The following is a 16,114-nucleotide window of genomic DNA, read 5'->3' on the forward strand; positions in this document are numbered from 1 at the left end:
TATAGGTTGTATATTTTATAGTTAATATCCAAAAAGTCGTAACTTTACGTTTGTTATTTTGAAGATGCCAGAGATTATAAAAAAATAACAATGAGAACTTTGTATTTTTTTTCTATCGAGAAAATATCATGGAATCATGTTTCTAAAACGGTAGACGTATTGTGTTACTATTGAACTTTCTTGTCAAGAATTTTCATCACGACAACTTTAATAATATAAAAATTACGAAGGTTTAAAAAGGGCCGTAAATGTTAGAAAAATTAATTCATCACCTTAATGGTTTTTCTCCCGGTTTAATATTTCAGAATTCTGTATTAGTTTTAAATATTTGGCTACCTTGCAACAGATAATAATTGTATTGTGTTTTTTTTTTCTTTTACTTTTTCTATTATGTTCACTGTGAGACGTAGAGGAAACAATTGTTAATGTTATTATTGATTATGTCATTAATTTATGTATACGCCTTTAATTGTTTCTGTAAGATCTCCAAATAAATAAATAAATAAATAAATATATTATGTACAATAAAGAATAAATAAATAAGTGAATCCAAGCTAATCATCTCCCAACTAAGAGTAGTCCAAATTAGAATCTTATTAGAACAAAAATTAATATTTTATGTATGATACGAATTACGACAGTTCAGTTTGGAAAAAAAAAGAAATAATATAGTTAAGTGAAAAATTGTATCAACTAAATTATTCAATTATTATTTTTAACAATAAATTGCCAAGAAATGAATATATTAAGAGCTAGCGCGCACCAGCAACTTTGTCTCCGCAACTATTTTGTCTCTCCCATCAATTTGTATGGGGAGTTGCGTCGCTACGTGCGCGCACTTTCATACTAGCCTTAGATCATTAAGATATATAAGATAGCCCATAGGTGGGAGAGACAAAATAGTTGCGGAGACAAAATAGTTGCGGAGACAAAGTTGCTCGTGCGCGCACTGTCTAAAAGCTTATTCAAAACGAAAAGTTAACGTTGCCTGGATACGAGTGGATTAGAAATGAATTTCTAGAAAAATATTCGGAACGCGTTCGTATTGCACTTGAAGTTTATCCACAGAGTTTATCAATCAAGAACACATCAAGAATTATACTTACTCTTTGGTGAATCTTCTAAAATTAAAATCTGATTGATATAAATCTAAGTGAACTTTTGAGCAGAATTTTATTGACATCAACGTTTTAATAATTTTGTATTATATTTAAACTATTTAAATTATGTACCGCTTTCTAAAAACGTTTTACAATTTCAAAAGATCATTTATCAGTCATAGATTTTATGCAAAAGAAGTTCGATTCGGTCCTGATGTAAGATCATTAATGTTGCAGGGAGTTGACATACTTGCAGATGCTGTGGCTATTACGATGGGCCCTAAAGGTCGAAATGTTATATTGGAACAGACCTTTGGACCTCCTAAAATCACAAAAGATGGTGTCACTGTAGCTAAAGGTATTGAACTTAAAGATAAATTTCAAAACATTGGTGCCAAATTAGTACAAAATGTGGCAAGTAAAACAAACGAAGAAGCTGGGGATGGGACAACTACAGCAACTGTTTTAGCAAGAGCTATTGCTCGTGAGGGGTTTGAAAGTATTTCAAAAGGTGCTAATCCTATAGAGATACGAAAAGGCGTTATTATTGCCGTTGAAGCTGTAACCAATCATTTAAAAACTTTATCGAAACCGGTTAATACTACCGATGAAATAGAACAAGTAGCAACAATTTCTGCAAATGGTGATAGATCAATTGGAAAATTAATCGCTGAAGCTATGAACAAAGTTGGTAAAGATGGAGTTATTACTGTAAAAGATGGCAAAACATTGTATGATGAATTAGAAATTATTGAAGGGATGCAAATTGAAAAGGGATATATATCGCCCTATTTTATTAATTCTACCAAAGGCCCTAGAGTTGAATATAATAATGCCTTGGTTTTGTATTCAGAGAAAAAAATATTTAGTGCTAATCAACTTGTACCGGCGCTTGAGATAGCTAATGCGCAGAAGAAGCCTCTTATTATTATAGCAGAGGATTTTGACGGAGAGCCATTGTCAGTTCTAGTAGTGAATAAACTGAAAATTGGACTTCAAATTGCAGCTGTGAAAGCCCCTGGATATGGTGAATATCGAAAAAATGCTTTAATAGATATGGCTGTTGCCACGGGTGGTGTAATTTTTGAAGATGACGCAAATTTACTTCGACTCGAAGACTGCACATTAGAAAGTCTTGGAAAAGTCGAAGAAGTAATTATAACTAAAGACACTACTTTATTACTCAAAGGTCACGGAGATAAAGCTGAAATAAAACAAAGAATTGAACTGGTACAAGCAGAGTATGAAGAATGCAAAAATGCCCAAGAAAAGGACAAGCTACAGAAACGTTTATCTCGACTAAAGTCAGGTATAGCGGTTCTTAAAATTGGCGGTTGTAGTGAAGTAGAAGTAAATGAAAAAAAAGAAAGAGTCAACGATGCACTTAATGCAACGCGAGCAGCAGTCTCTGAAGGGATTGTTCCTGGAGGTGGTGCGGCACTTTTGAGGTGTATCCCAATGCTATCAAATTTAAAAACAGCCAATTTAGATCAACAAAAAGGGGTCGAGATTGTAAAAAAAGCATTACGAACTCCTTGTATTACTATTGCAAGTAATGCGGGATATGATGGTTCAGTAGTTGTCTCGAAACTGGAAAGCATAGACGATGTAAATTATGGTTACGATGCTTTAAATAATACATACGTAAATATGATAGAAGAGGGTATAATTGATCCCACTAAGGTGGTTAGAAGGGCATTATCTGATGCAAGTGGAGTCGCATCTTTATTGACGACGGCTGAGGCTGTAATTTGCGAATTGCCTGTACCAAAAGAAATTATGCCAAAAAGACTTGGACCGGATACACCAGGTGTAACTATTTATTAGTTGATTTGACTGTGGTAAAAATTGAATACATTGTGGCAAAATTATTGTGTTTTATCTTAATAAATGTTAGTTATGTCTTATTTATATTTTGTAATGATCTTTTTTTTTGTTTGCTTTGGAGTTTTCAACTCTCTATAATACCCTTAGATCATTAAGTAATAATACCCGACTAAGATAATACCCGACCTGTGCAAATTTAGCACCCCAAAAATTTTGTGTCGAAAATGACCTTCATCGATGTACGTCTTCGTTAGGCCCTTTTTAAAGTCCCAAAATTTTTTGGTAGGTCCCCTTTAGATCTTAATCTTAATATCGAAAGTTTGTATGGATGTTTGTTACTCTTTCACGTAAAAACTACTGAACCGATTACAATGAATTTTAGCACACATATAGAGGATAACTTGGATTAACACATAGGATAGGTTGTATCCCGGAAATCCCACGGGAACGGGAACTATGCAGGGTTTCCTTTGAAAACACGGGCGAAGCCGCGGGCGGAAATCTAGTATTTCATAAATATATATTTTTTTATTTTGCTTAAGTATAGATTCATCAGTTTATTTGTTAAATTATTTATTTTATAATATTCTCTCAATTATAAAATAATTAAAACCTGCGCATGTCTCGCACACATCAATTAGGCACATCATAAAGATAATGCTTATTTATTAAAAACCTACTTTTCAGTACAGAATTAAAATTACCTTGTATGTAGGGTCAATATATCTATGCATAATACAAGCATTTATATGTAAACAATGTGGAAATTTTCGAGGAAAAGTACTTGAAATAGTGGAGATAGCAAATTTTGCTGAAAGGGAACATTCGGGATGTATGAATCAATTTAACATTTACTTTTTATTTTTTAACACACTTCAAGTATCGTTTATTCGAACATTTAATTGCCATTTTATTGTTAATTTGCAATTTTTAATTACTTATGTGAATGTATATTTTAAAAAAGTTGTTTGTGTTGCTGAAAGGAAACATTACGCTAATTTTAAAAATACACAGAAACACAGAACGTTTCGAAAATTCACTTACGTCGACCGGGAATGACCGGTAATCAAACTTACAAAAAATTTAAATTTGCTAGTGCTAGGGATAATTCGTGTGACTTTTAAGCTGCGCGTCCACTTTAGGAATCGGAGCGTATGGAACACAGAACGGGCGGATTTATTGTTTTCTATGGTATTGCGTGCACTGGATCGGCATTACTGCGTGATTACTGTGCCGGAGACCGGAATTTTTGCCGATAACGGTATCCGCAGTGAACGCATTAGTCGGTTTCCAAACGTTTAGAAGTTCCACCTTCATCTTCTAATAAATCAGGATGTAATGTATGAACATCAATCTTTTTGAGTATAGATTCTGAACCCAAATTTTTCGCTTCCTATCGAGGACGGTTGCTTTAAAAATACCTACCAAAATTGCCGATACTGAATCCGAATGCAATGGACGCACCCCATCCGCTGCATATGCCACGATTCTGATCACAGATAACTATATTTCAGTCAAATTCTGATCCAGTGGACGCGCTGCTTAAAAATTCGTTCAGAATTCATTTTAAATATCATTTTTACCAAAGCGTAGACAGACCCCGTTTTCCAATTACAGCACTAGAGCGCATTATGCGGCATAATGCTTAATGTTGAATGTTCCAACTACAGCAACGCTTCGCACAATCGAGCAGTCGAGCACTAGAAAAAGTAATGCGCGTGAATTGATGCGTGCAATCGATATATCGTTAGTAATTATTAATTGTTGGAAAAAATTTTAAAGCTTTCGTTTCATTGTAGTTTTTTCGAAATAATCAAATTTAATTCAAATTGTGTTAAAAAAATAAATATAAGTATGGATGAAGGTACAAACATTGAAAAAAATGTTAATGAAATAATCAAAATCCAAATTACTTAAAATAACCGTAAATATTTTTCAACCAATAATTATGTATACCACTTTATTTACACATAAAATGAGGTTATTGCTAACTCTATGAATATTTTTTTTTCAACACTGAACTTAGCGCAACCTTCTGGTGCGTTTCATGTTCCAATTAAGAGCATCTACAGACGCTCCGATTTGGTTGGTGCCAACCATATCGGAACCGACAAGGCAACCATTCCAACATTGCTACAGATTGTCCGACGGTTGGCCTTCCAGCTGTCAGTTGACCATAGAGTAATATGTCAGTTGACCATAGTACGAAGAGAATGGGCTAAATTCTACTATAGAAATAGAGAAAATTACAGTCATATGCGGCTCTTACAACTTATTTTTTAAGGTTTTTAATGTAGCCGCACTGTCAATTTTTTTTAATACTTCTAACATAATAAAATACGCTTGATTTCTGGCATCTCTATTTGCGTAATCTTTGTTACTTAAGTCCCACAAACAGGGAAAGTCTTTATATAGTTCCAGCAATTTTATTAATATGTCACGTTCGGTGACCGTAACTCCCTCGGCGTTCATGTTGACGTCCTACACCGGCGGCGTTGCGAATGTGAATAAGCCAATTACCTATATTACTCTATGGAATGAGCCGATTTGGTCGGAACAAAGCTTCCAGACGTTCCAATTTGGTTGGATCGGATAGGAAGTTGGTTTGGTCGGTATCGCCGGCGCATCCGACCACGTCAAACCAATATTAATAATAATTATGTCTTTTTTTTTTGTGTGGTGTCTCTCAATGTTAGCCAGAAGGGCTTCTACATTTTAACGCGGACGCGGGGGTGAACTGAAGGTTCACCCTGGTAGCGACATGCACAAGGGCGTCCCCCCTTGACGGGGACCACGAACCTCGGCTTGAGCTGTCGCTTGAGTGGAGGAGGCCAGAAGGGCCCTAATCGGACGGGCGCTCACCCGGCTCAATAATTATGTCGGACCGACCGCTCTCTACACTTTCCGATTTGGTCGTGGTCGGATGGTTGGCACCAACCAAATCGGAGCGTCTGTAGATGCAATAAGCATCAGCATAATTCGGCATTGTGCGGCACTGAGTCGCATTATGCTCTGTAATTGGAAAACAGCCAGAGAATCCCTGTCTACGGTTAACCCTTATTAAAACGCTGGGAGCTATACTTCCCACGTCTCAGATTGAAGTAAATCGTGTTTTATTTTTATATGCTTAAACCTAATGCAGTGTAATATTTATCTACGCAATCTTAACATTTTAGAGAACTTTTTTTCATGGAAATACTTTTCAGAGAATTATTACATGTCATGGTAAACACACGTCAAAGTCAGGTGACGTGATTTTGCAGCCGAAAACGACCGTTATTTTTTAGTTTTTGGTGTAGTGCTCAAAAAAATTTAGATAAGTAGATTTGAGTTCTAGCTATGTAAACTAGACTATATTGCAGTTGCGTGAAACGTAAAAATATTCCCAGAATCTTTCGTTTATACCTTGGTAGAGTCGATTGAAATTAAGTCTTTAAGTGGGAAGATATCATCCCAGTGTTCGTCACTGCACACGACATTCGGAAATTCTATATATAAAATCTGTGTGTCTAAAAAATCTTTTTTAGTTGGTATAAGCGACTTATTTATTGTTATTCGTTATTTCCTGATCAGATAATTAGAAATCTTAACTCAATACATTAGTATTTACCTATTGTTTTTATTTTGTTTTAGAAAAATGCCATTTTTATGTTGAAATCATTCATTTTTCAATTCCCGAATTCTTCCCTCAGTAAAAGAAACTTGCATTGATGAGTACTTTCACCTCCTTTATTAAAAAACTTGATCTTTATATTTTTTTACGATAACATTAAATTCACAAGTGGAGTCAGGGCAACTAACTAGTGTTTTAAAATATTGATGTCTGGAGTGGACACTGGGAGCTATAGTTCCCACCTTTCCAAACTTTTTACAAGAGAGAACAGATGACGGGATATATACTTCCCACCGAAAAAAGGGTACTTCCCCCCCACTAACCCCTTTTTTGTGTGTATTTTTGAAATCTACGACCCAAAATTACCCAGGAACGTATCTTACTTTTTTGTTAGCTCCTCCACAGGCTCGCGTTTGAATAAGGGTTAAAAGTCACCATTTGACAGCGCGTCTTGACATTAATTGTCAATGCAAGTACCTACCTAGTACCATCCTAGTACCTACTCAGTAGACAGCTTAATTTGAGGCTTAATTGAAGGAAATAACGGCGCGAAAATGAGAAGAGTCAAGAGACTAATGAGTAATGACTATACGCAGTGTCGCAGTAGGTAAAGAGTACGAAGACAAATAAATACTGTGATAGAGATTTCACGTTCTTCGTAGTTTCTGAGTTTGTAATTGAATACCTGAGGTATTCTATATTGAGGTTGTTTTGACATAACAGAAGAAATTAGTATAATTGTGAAGTTATATATTATTATATAAATGTGGTTCAATACGGTTGGTTTTGCTTAGTGGACAATATTTTTATGTGAATGTTGTTGATATGGCCACGACCACGACACTCATAAATGCAAGCATAAATGACCCACGTCAATCGCATGTGACAGAAAATCAAGAAGAAAATATGAGTTCTAACAAAGACAGTGAGTTTACAAGTGACGACGAGGCTCCGGCTTCTAGACGAAAAAAACGTATTACGCGACGATTTTCAGATAGTTCAAGTGATGAAGAGACTAATATTAAAAATTATAATATCTCCATTGAAGTTAATAATAAAAGTAGCTCTGATAGTGAAGAGCCAGACCAAAAAAATAGTGAAAGAAAATCCAGGATCCGTATAAACAGCGACGACAATATTTCTGATACTGAAGAAGCTTCCAATGTTACTGAACAGGTACAGACTAAAGAATATTTTCCTAAACGCGATCGGAAAAAGAAATTACGTGAAAAGTTCAAGAATATGAAGTCACCAAGACAGAAACGCTCCAGTAAACTTGAAGAAAATGTATCTGAGAATGATAGTGAGAATTCAGACAATGAGATGTCATGCCTTAATATTAAACAGGTATGTTACTGAATTGATGCACTGAGCTGTATAAGTATGTCTTATAAACTGTTTATACTATATTTAAAAATATTTTTTTCTAGAAAGTAATTGAAAAATCATCACACATTAGTTTATCTGTCTGTGATCCTGATGATTCTGATGATGAAGAAAATGAAAATAAAGTGGAAATAGATATAGGTCAAATAAAGTTGAAGTCGAAAGCTAAAACTAAATCTCAACAACCAAAACAAATCAGAGTAAGTATTTATATTATTCGACCAAGCCAACTAGACGCCCGGGTGGAATGCGGCCTCCCCGCCCGCTTACCGCCTCAGGTACCGCGTTCGCCTTAGTACGGTTCGCAGCATCGACGCATCTATGTTTCGCATCGCTAGTTATTTCTGTACTTTTTATTGTTAAATCTTGTTGTTGACTGTTAAGTTTTTTGTTGTTATTTGTTTAAGTTTTTACCCTTTCCTTTCATTCATAGACAGCCCTCGAATTGGGGAAAAATAAGACTATTCATAGCGGAGAGCGAACAGTGATATTATTAATATATTTTTTTTTGCTATCTCTACCCGAGATATGGGCGGGTGATGTCACAGTTGAAAAGGGTCTAGTTGGCTTGGTCACGTAATATATACCGATTAATATAATATATATGGCTTTATGTAATGTTTATAATATATAGCATAATCCCACCATTCTTTGGTGACAAACAATAATTCATAGATTTAGCTACATAGCTGCAATTCAGATGGAGTTTCTTTCAAACAACCCTTTAAGGAACTAGTTTTCTTCCTTAGTGTTGAACATTTGAATTTATTTAATATTAAATTAATACTTGAATTTGTATTCTACTAATAAACACATTTAAAATCATATTAGATGTCCGCAAAAGAAGCAATGGAAAATATGCAAAAAATCAAAAGTGAATCTAATCGCATGCTGAGAGAAAAAGAGGTGTCTCTCCCTTATCATAGACCAAAAGCATTATCACTTAAAGATATAATGAGTAGAAGGAGACCAGCAGTCAGTAGTGACGGGAAATCATTACCTATCAAAATGAATGAGGAACAGTTGAGGCATTATGCGTAAGTTGAAGACATGCTTACAATTCAAATTCGTGAACATTCTTATGATTAACTTACTTTAATTTCATATATTCAACTTATAAATTGAACTTATAATTAACTAGCGGTCCGCCCTGGCTTCGCCCGTGGTACCTACATGTTTTATAGCCTATGTTGCTCAGTGAAGATGCAGCTTTCTAATGGAGAAAAATTTTTTGAAATCGGTCCAATAGTTTATGCGTGTAAACCATACATACATACATACATACATAATTACAAACCTTTCCTCTTTATAATATTAGTATAGATAACATTTAGATTTGAAGTATTATATTTGACATCATTAAATGATAAAAAAATATATTTATATATATTATATATATATTTATATATTATATATATTTTATATATATATATATATATATATATATATAATATATATATATATTATATATATATATATATATATATATATATATATTTTATATATATTATTTTATAAATTTTATAAAATAATATATATAAAATTGTATTATATTATTTTCAAGTATGCAATTGGAAGAAAGACAAAAGGAAATGATGGAATTATGCAAAAGTGAAAGTGAAGAAGAAGAAGAAGCTAATGAGGAAAATGAGGCTAATGTTGAACAAATTGAATCAAATGCTGAAAATCAATCCATTAACACAAAACCTGAGGATGTCGAAATGGTTCCTGTTGACCAGGATAACCAAAAAGACCTAGAGGATATAGCGAGTGCAAATGATATTAGTTTTGACCAAATTGCTAATGAAAATTTAGAAACTCCAGATGCTAATAAAATTAATCTAGAATGTTCTATAAATGATATGAACCAAGATGAAACTACTGTAACTGAACCAACTAACACAATTGATAATGATAATTCAAAAGAGGATATTGAAATGTTATCAGAACCAAATAATACTAATAGTGAAAATCCATATCAAAATAATACTGAAGAAAGTCAAATCATACATTTGCATTTTGACTCTGAAAAGCCAAATGAAACATTAGATTCCACTGAAATAAATAAAAATACAGATGTTAACGTTACTAAAAGTACTGAAAATTCTGAATTTTCTGATGATGAAGTTAATTATGATGACATTGATGCTTTAATTGAAAGTGCTGAAATTTTAAAAGGTATGGATATAACATTTAATAAAAAATGTTTAATATGAACTATGTCTAAATGTCAGTATATATAAATATAATATTGATTAAATTTCAGATCATGATAAAAAAGAAACAAGCAATTCAAAATCAAGAGATATAATAAATACCAAACCAAAGTTGACTGGTGCTCCAGGAATGATTATAAGTTTGGATGGAGATGATCCTACGCCTAAACCAAGTGGGGTAGAATTACTGAAAGAAAGATTCTCATTCTTTGTGAATCTTAAAAAAGAAGAAGACATGGAAAAGGATAGAGAAAAGAAGTAAGTCACTTAATTAAACTAATACATTATATTATATGTATTATGTAATCAATACTTTTTTAATTTAGTTTTGTGCAAATTTTAAAACTGTGTGGCACAAGAAGTAATAAATATAGTACATTGTAAACAGAACATTATATAAAACCAAAAAAGTGTACGAAAACCCTTATTAAAAAAAATTCAATGATGAATTACAGATACAAACCAGGTACCCAACATATAAAATTAAAGCAACAGTTAGAGGAAGAAATAGCTGAACAAAGATCACTAGAATGGGAAAAACGGCTCGAAGAAGAGAGGCTATTAAAATCAGAACTAAATGCTATACTGGGTGATGAGTCAATAGAAGATATTGAGAAAATTGAAAAGAAGTTAGAAGAAACGGAAGAAGAACAAAAGAGTGAAGAGGAAAGTGGTACAGATGATGAGGATTTAATAGAAGATGATGTTGATATGTCGGATAAACCACAAAAACGCAATCCCATGCTTCAAGATGAAGCAGAAGAATCAGAAGATGGTGATGATGAAACAACTCAAGATGATAAAGAAGATGATGAAATAGAACAGCCAAGTGAAGCTATTGAAGGTGATGATAATGAAGATTCTAGTGATGAAAGTTCTGAAGATGAAATGGATGAGCTTAAACCCAAAAAAGGAAGGATACTTAAAGCATTTGAAGATTCTGATGAAGAAGATAGTGGGGTAGAGAAAGTTAATGAAGTGCATATAGATAAAGTAAAAGAAAATGTAGAAGAATTATTTAGTGATCATAAGGAATCTCAAGGTATTAATTAATTATTACATTTCAAAAGTAAAACAATGAACAAATTTTAATCTTCATAACATCATTAAAACTCGATTAAAACTGTTATGATTCTATGTTCACAGATGATGAAATACAGCTTGCTCAAGCTAATAAATCTATATCTGAAGACTTATTCCCTAGTCAAGAATCATCCAATACAGTTGTTAATTTAAATAAAAATAGTGATGAAATGACAAGCGGAGAATTGGGCACGTTTTCAATCCTCAGCACGTCTAAGAATCAAGAAATTAGTATGAATGAAGATATTCCTGATAAATTGAGCATTATTTGTGAGACCCAACCTAGCCAGGTAAGAAAATTATTAAAAAATTAAAAAAAATATATTATTAAAATTTCGTATATAATTATGTGCCTATAAAGGTGCACTCACACACATCAGTCACCGTCAAGTCACCGATGACTGATCGGTGACGGTTTGTGTACGTATCCACAAACACCAGTCACCGTCATGTTGTCCGTCAGTCACGTCGCCGGTTTGACTGAATCATTGAACACATACATCAGGTTAGTCAGTGATTAGACGTGTGTCATGCTAGGGAACCAGTAGCAATTGACGGTAGCACGACGCTGACTGAACTGAGACGTGACGGCACCGGGTGAGTGGGGATAAAAGTATGATACATGTATGGAAAGATTATTTGACGTGCCTGACCGGGGACGTCACTGATAGATTTCGTGCCGGCGACTGTCGTGTGGGAACAGAGTCATACTAGAACTATTGATACATATTTTTTTTAATCCTGTCCGGTGACGTGCCGTGACGGTGACTGATGTGTGTGAGTGCACCCTAATATGTATTATGTGCCTCAGTCTTCTTAAATTACACTTTGAATCTTTATGAGTTTATCTTAGAATTTTACAATTTAATTTTGATAGTATATCCATAATTTCCAGGCAAACTTTGATGAAATAGCGGGCATGTGTTCTGGAGGCTTCTCGCAAAACTTAGTACCGACCCAGTTGGATAAGTCCCAGTTATCACCATCACCAGAAATTGGGGATGACATAGTTGCATTATGTACCGGAAAGTTCTATGATAACCCCTTTGTCTCACAAATTAATGGACCAACACAAACAACGCTCACAAATGTACAAGATACAGTAACTTTAAATGAAAAAGACGTGTCACCTCTTACACCAAGTTTAGTACCAATAGAAAAGGAAAATAAAACAAATAACGATAATATATTAAAATCGATTATTGACGAATTAGATGATCCTGAATATGATAAACCGAAGCAGAATAAATTCTTCCCTAGTAAAGATCCTGAAAGAGAGAATGTGAAAAAGAGATTTATAATAGATTCCGATGATGAAACAAGTGAAGTGCCGCCTACAGAAGATATTAAAAGAAAGAAAAAGCTTAAGAAACGGAAATTAGAAGATCGGGCTTTGCAAATATCTGGTAATTTATATTTATTACACACTATTAGCTTTCCGCCCGCGGCTTCGCCCGCTTTCTCTAAAACCTAAAAAATTATATACTAAAACCTTCCTCTTGAATAACTCTATCTTTTACAAAAACCGCATGTAAATCCGTTGTGTAGTTTTAAAGATTTAAGCATACATAGGGTCAGAGAAAGCGACTTTGTTTTATGCTATGTAGTGATAAGCAAAACAATTTAACACATACATAATATCATTATATTTATAAATATCTTGTTAATAGTTGCGTAAAAGTTAATAATCTTACCGAAGTTACATGCTACAACTATGTATTATACATGGTTGATGTAAACCTATCGTTATCTAGTAAATTATTATAATTATATGTATTTTTTTATAGATGATGAAGAAGAAGACGAAGTAGCTTCAAATGATGAATCCGATATTGAAGATGATGCTGTTGAAAAAGTTTATGAATATGATTCAGAGGAAAATGAGGTATGGCTTGTGTTATGGCTTAGTTAATTTATAAATGAAGTCTTTATTTTCATGTTAGTATTATACCTGTGTGTATATTGTGATGATTAAAAAAATCTCCCTTTTTTAATTAGCTCATGTCTAAATTTGTATGTGGGCAAATATAGCCACAATGGTTTTCAGCTATTTTTGAAGTGAAAACTTCTTTAGCGGCGTTGAGCACTTTTTCTGTAATGGGTATAAAATCTTAAACTAGCGTCAGGACACGTGACCTGATCGAAAAAGTGTAAGACGGATATCAAACATGCTCAACGTTCACTTCTGCCGAAAACAATCAAGTTTTCACTTCTGCCGGCACTCCCGGAGTGCAACCCGTCTTTTTTTTAATACAGTAGTATTATTTACATTTTCAATCTTGTTATTAATGTCCTAGTATTCATTTTACATCCTTCCTGAATCCTGCCAATATCAACTCTTTTCCTAAATTGAATTAATTCCTATTTCAAGGTTGAGGTGCACAAGCCACAGAAAAAGAAAAGAGTCGGTGAGTTCTTCGAGAATGAAGCGGAGTTAACGTCGGAAGACGAATGGGCTGGTTCTGGTGATGAGGATGAAGCCGGTCTCGATAGAATGGAGCGGGAGGAGGGAGACGATGAGGTGTTCCACCAGGGGAAACTGCAGAGGGAATTGGGACAGATACATATGTATGTGTATTAAATGAATAGATAAAAGTTTCAGGTGGCTTGTGTTATTTACTAGCTTCCGCCCACGACTTTGTACGTGCATCCCCGTTTTTCCCCGTTCCCGCAAGAATTTCGGGAAATCCTTTCTTAGCGGATGCCTACGTCCTAACATCTACCTGCATGCCAAATTTCAGCCCGATACGTCCAGTGGTTTGGGCTGTGCGTTGATAGACCACTATATTATGTCCTATAATATTTATTTATTTATTTATTATTATAATATTTTTTTTATATGATAGGTTTATGGTATGTGTAATGTGTATGGTTTAGAAATTAAAGACATTTTAACGTTTTAAAAACGCGATTTATTAAACAAGAACATGCTATGTGTGTAGATTATGAGTAAATTGTAATACAATTAATAACGACCTTAGTGATGAAGTTTTGACTTTGTAACATTATCAATAAAATTTTTAGAACAATTTGATAAAATTTTCTTAAAGAAAGAAGTAGAAAAAGTCAGTCCACACACACACACACACACACAATAATTTTTTTTTACGACTTTATTATCAACTAATTACAGATATCTAAAAACACCATTTTGATATTTCCAGGCGCGAAGTATTAGACCAAGACAAACGTGAAGTGCGATTAATTCAAGAGTTGATGTTTGAGGATGCCGACCTGGGCGATGGACATAGACAACGCAAATTTAGATGGAGAAACAATGGTATAGAATTAATTTTGCTAGTATGTTTACTTTGTAGGTATTTATTTATGTGTCCTTTTTTTAAATATTACTACATAAAGGTGTTTACTCAATATTATAACAAATCCCTAGATTATTATAGATATCTATAATAATCTAATAAAGTACTTTATATTATACTTACTACTAATTAAGTAAGTACTTTATAATTTATATTATACTTGTAAATACATATTACAGATGGCGAGGAAGAAACGGGGACAATAGTGGATGAATTTGGGGAAACTCAAGAGGACGAATTTGAATCTGAGGAGCAATGGCGAAAGCAGAGACATGAACGAGAAATGTTTTTGAGGAAAATGGTTAGTGTTTATAAGTACCTGTTTAACGTTATAAATATGTAATACAGAGATATGATCATAACTATTCATTTAGGTACCTTAACCTTTACTTTTTAAAAATCACTCAAAAATTAATAAAAAAGACTTGTTACCAAAGATGTTTGAATAGACAAAATAATTTGTTACCTACCAAATGTGTCGATAATGATAATTTTATTTGCAGTCGGCCAATGACAGATCAAATTATTTTATATTTATGATTAACTAGTGGTCCGCCCCGGCTTCGCCCGTGGTACATATTTAGTATCCTATGTCCTTCTCCTGGCTCTAAACTACCTCCCTGCCAATTTTCAGCTAAATCGGTTCAGCCGTTCTTGAGTTATAAGTGGAGTAACTAACACGACTTTCTTTTATATATATATATATACGTAGATTTTAACTTAACATGAATATAATCGCAGTAGATACTTGCGTTGCTATTTTAATGTTTGTTCTGGTGTTATGTAAATTATGAAATAAAATAAACATTTGATATTTTTACATTACAGCAAGAGAGTGGTACTGAAGATTTGAATACCAGTATAAACAGAACTACAATCATAAAGGCCAATCTAACATCAAGAACGATGTCTAACCTCATTGCTGAGGTTGAACAGAAACCAGCGGAAAAGGAAAATATTGTTGTGCCTGAAAAGAAAACTACAAAGGATATTCCTAGTCCGAAAAAGCCATTTGCCATTTTTAAGGTAATTAATAAGTATTTTGAAAAATTTCCATACATGATATAAAGATTTAAAAAATATTATACAATTCTATAAATATCATGTGTTTATACGACAAATGATTAGTTTCCTAGAAAATACTAGGACTTGATAGAAAACTGCCTAATACACGCATATGCAGTTTTGGTTCGTACTATTTTTGAGTGAGGTTAATTTACTACAATTGTACATCAATATCATTAATATGTCTTTACATAAAAACTACGAAAGTTCATTGTTATCTACCACTATTTACTAAATGAAATACCGCTTCCCATAAGTATTTTAATTTCTAATTTAAAATCAACATTAATTTTAATATGTATTTGCCAGCAAAACTACCACGGCTCGCTATTAACCCGTGGCCGCGGTGCGCTAGCTCGTCTAGCTGCGTTGGCAACACCACTCGCGGGGGATGACGATCAGCCGAAAGTGTTGGCATCCGCGAGGGGCAACTTCGTGTTCGCAGCTCTTGGGGATGATGAGCAGAAGGTAACACTACATAAAAAAAAGGTTGTGTGGTTTTAT

General features: G+C 33.7%; 2 protein-coding genes across 2 annotated transcripts in view; both read left to right on the top strand.

The window, feature by feature from the left end:
* Nucleotides 1-1,226: 1,226 nt before the first annotated feature.
* LOC149480460 (63 kDa chaperonin, mitochondrial-like) lies at nt 1,227-3,013 on the top strand. The gene has a single exon (XM_089706935.1). It carries the CDS (start codon nt 1,227-1,229, stop codon nt 2,925-2,927), a length of 1,701 nt encoding a protein of 566 aa, XP_089563061.1. The 3' UTR covers nt 2,928-3,013.
* A 4,114-nt stretch (nt 3,014-7,127) lies between these two features.
* Nucleotides 7,128-16,114, top strand: part of LOC149480461 (uncharacterized) — a 28,472-nt gene continuing 19,485 nt past the window's right edge. Inside the window, exons 1-14 of the mRNA XM_089706359.1 lie at nt 7,128-7,887; nt 7,971-8,126; nt 8,758-8,963; nt 9,491-10,104; nt 10,193-10,400; nt 10,598-11,184; nt 11,289-11,515; nt 12,121-12,631; nt 13,013-13,110; nt 13,597-13,793; nt 14,390-14,505; nt 14,725-14,846; nt 15,374-15,571; nt 15,920-16,102. Of these exons, the coding sequence (XP_089562485.1) occupies nt 7,366-7,887; nt 7,971-8,126; nt 8,758-8,963; nt 9,491-10,104; nt 10,193-10,400; nt 10,598-11,184; nt 11,289-11,515; nt 12,121-12,631; nt 13,013-13,110; nt 13,597-13,793; nt 14,390-14,505; nt 14,725-14,846; nt 15,374-15,571; nt 15,920-16,102 (3,945 nt within the window). The 5' untranslated portion in view covers nt 7,128-7,365. The remainder of the gene's footprint in view (nt 7,888-7,970; nt 8,127-8,757; nt 8,964-9,490; nt 10,105-10,192; nt 10,401-10,597; nt 11,185-11,288; nt 11,516-12,120; nt 12,632-13,012; nt 13,111-13,596; nt 13,794-14,389; nt 14,506-14,724; nt 14,847-15,373; nt 15,572-15,919; nt 16,103-16,114) is intronic.

The sequence above is a fragment of the Colias philodice genome, chromosome 18 (genome assembly GCF_061535455.1).
Source record: "Colias philodice isolate Cphi_HAF_F1 chromosome 18, ilColPhil1 Martin Lab GWU primary, whole genome shotgun sequence".
Taxonomy (NCBI): Eukaryota; Metazoa; Arthropoda; class Insecta; order Lepidoptera; family Pieridae; genus Colias; species Colias philodice.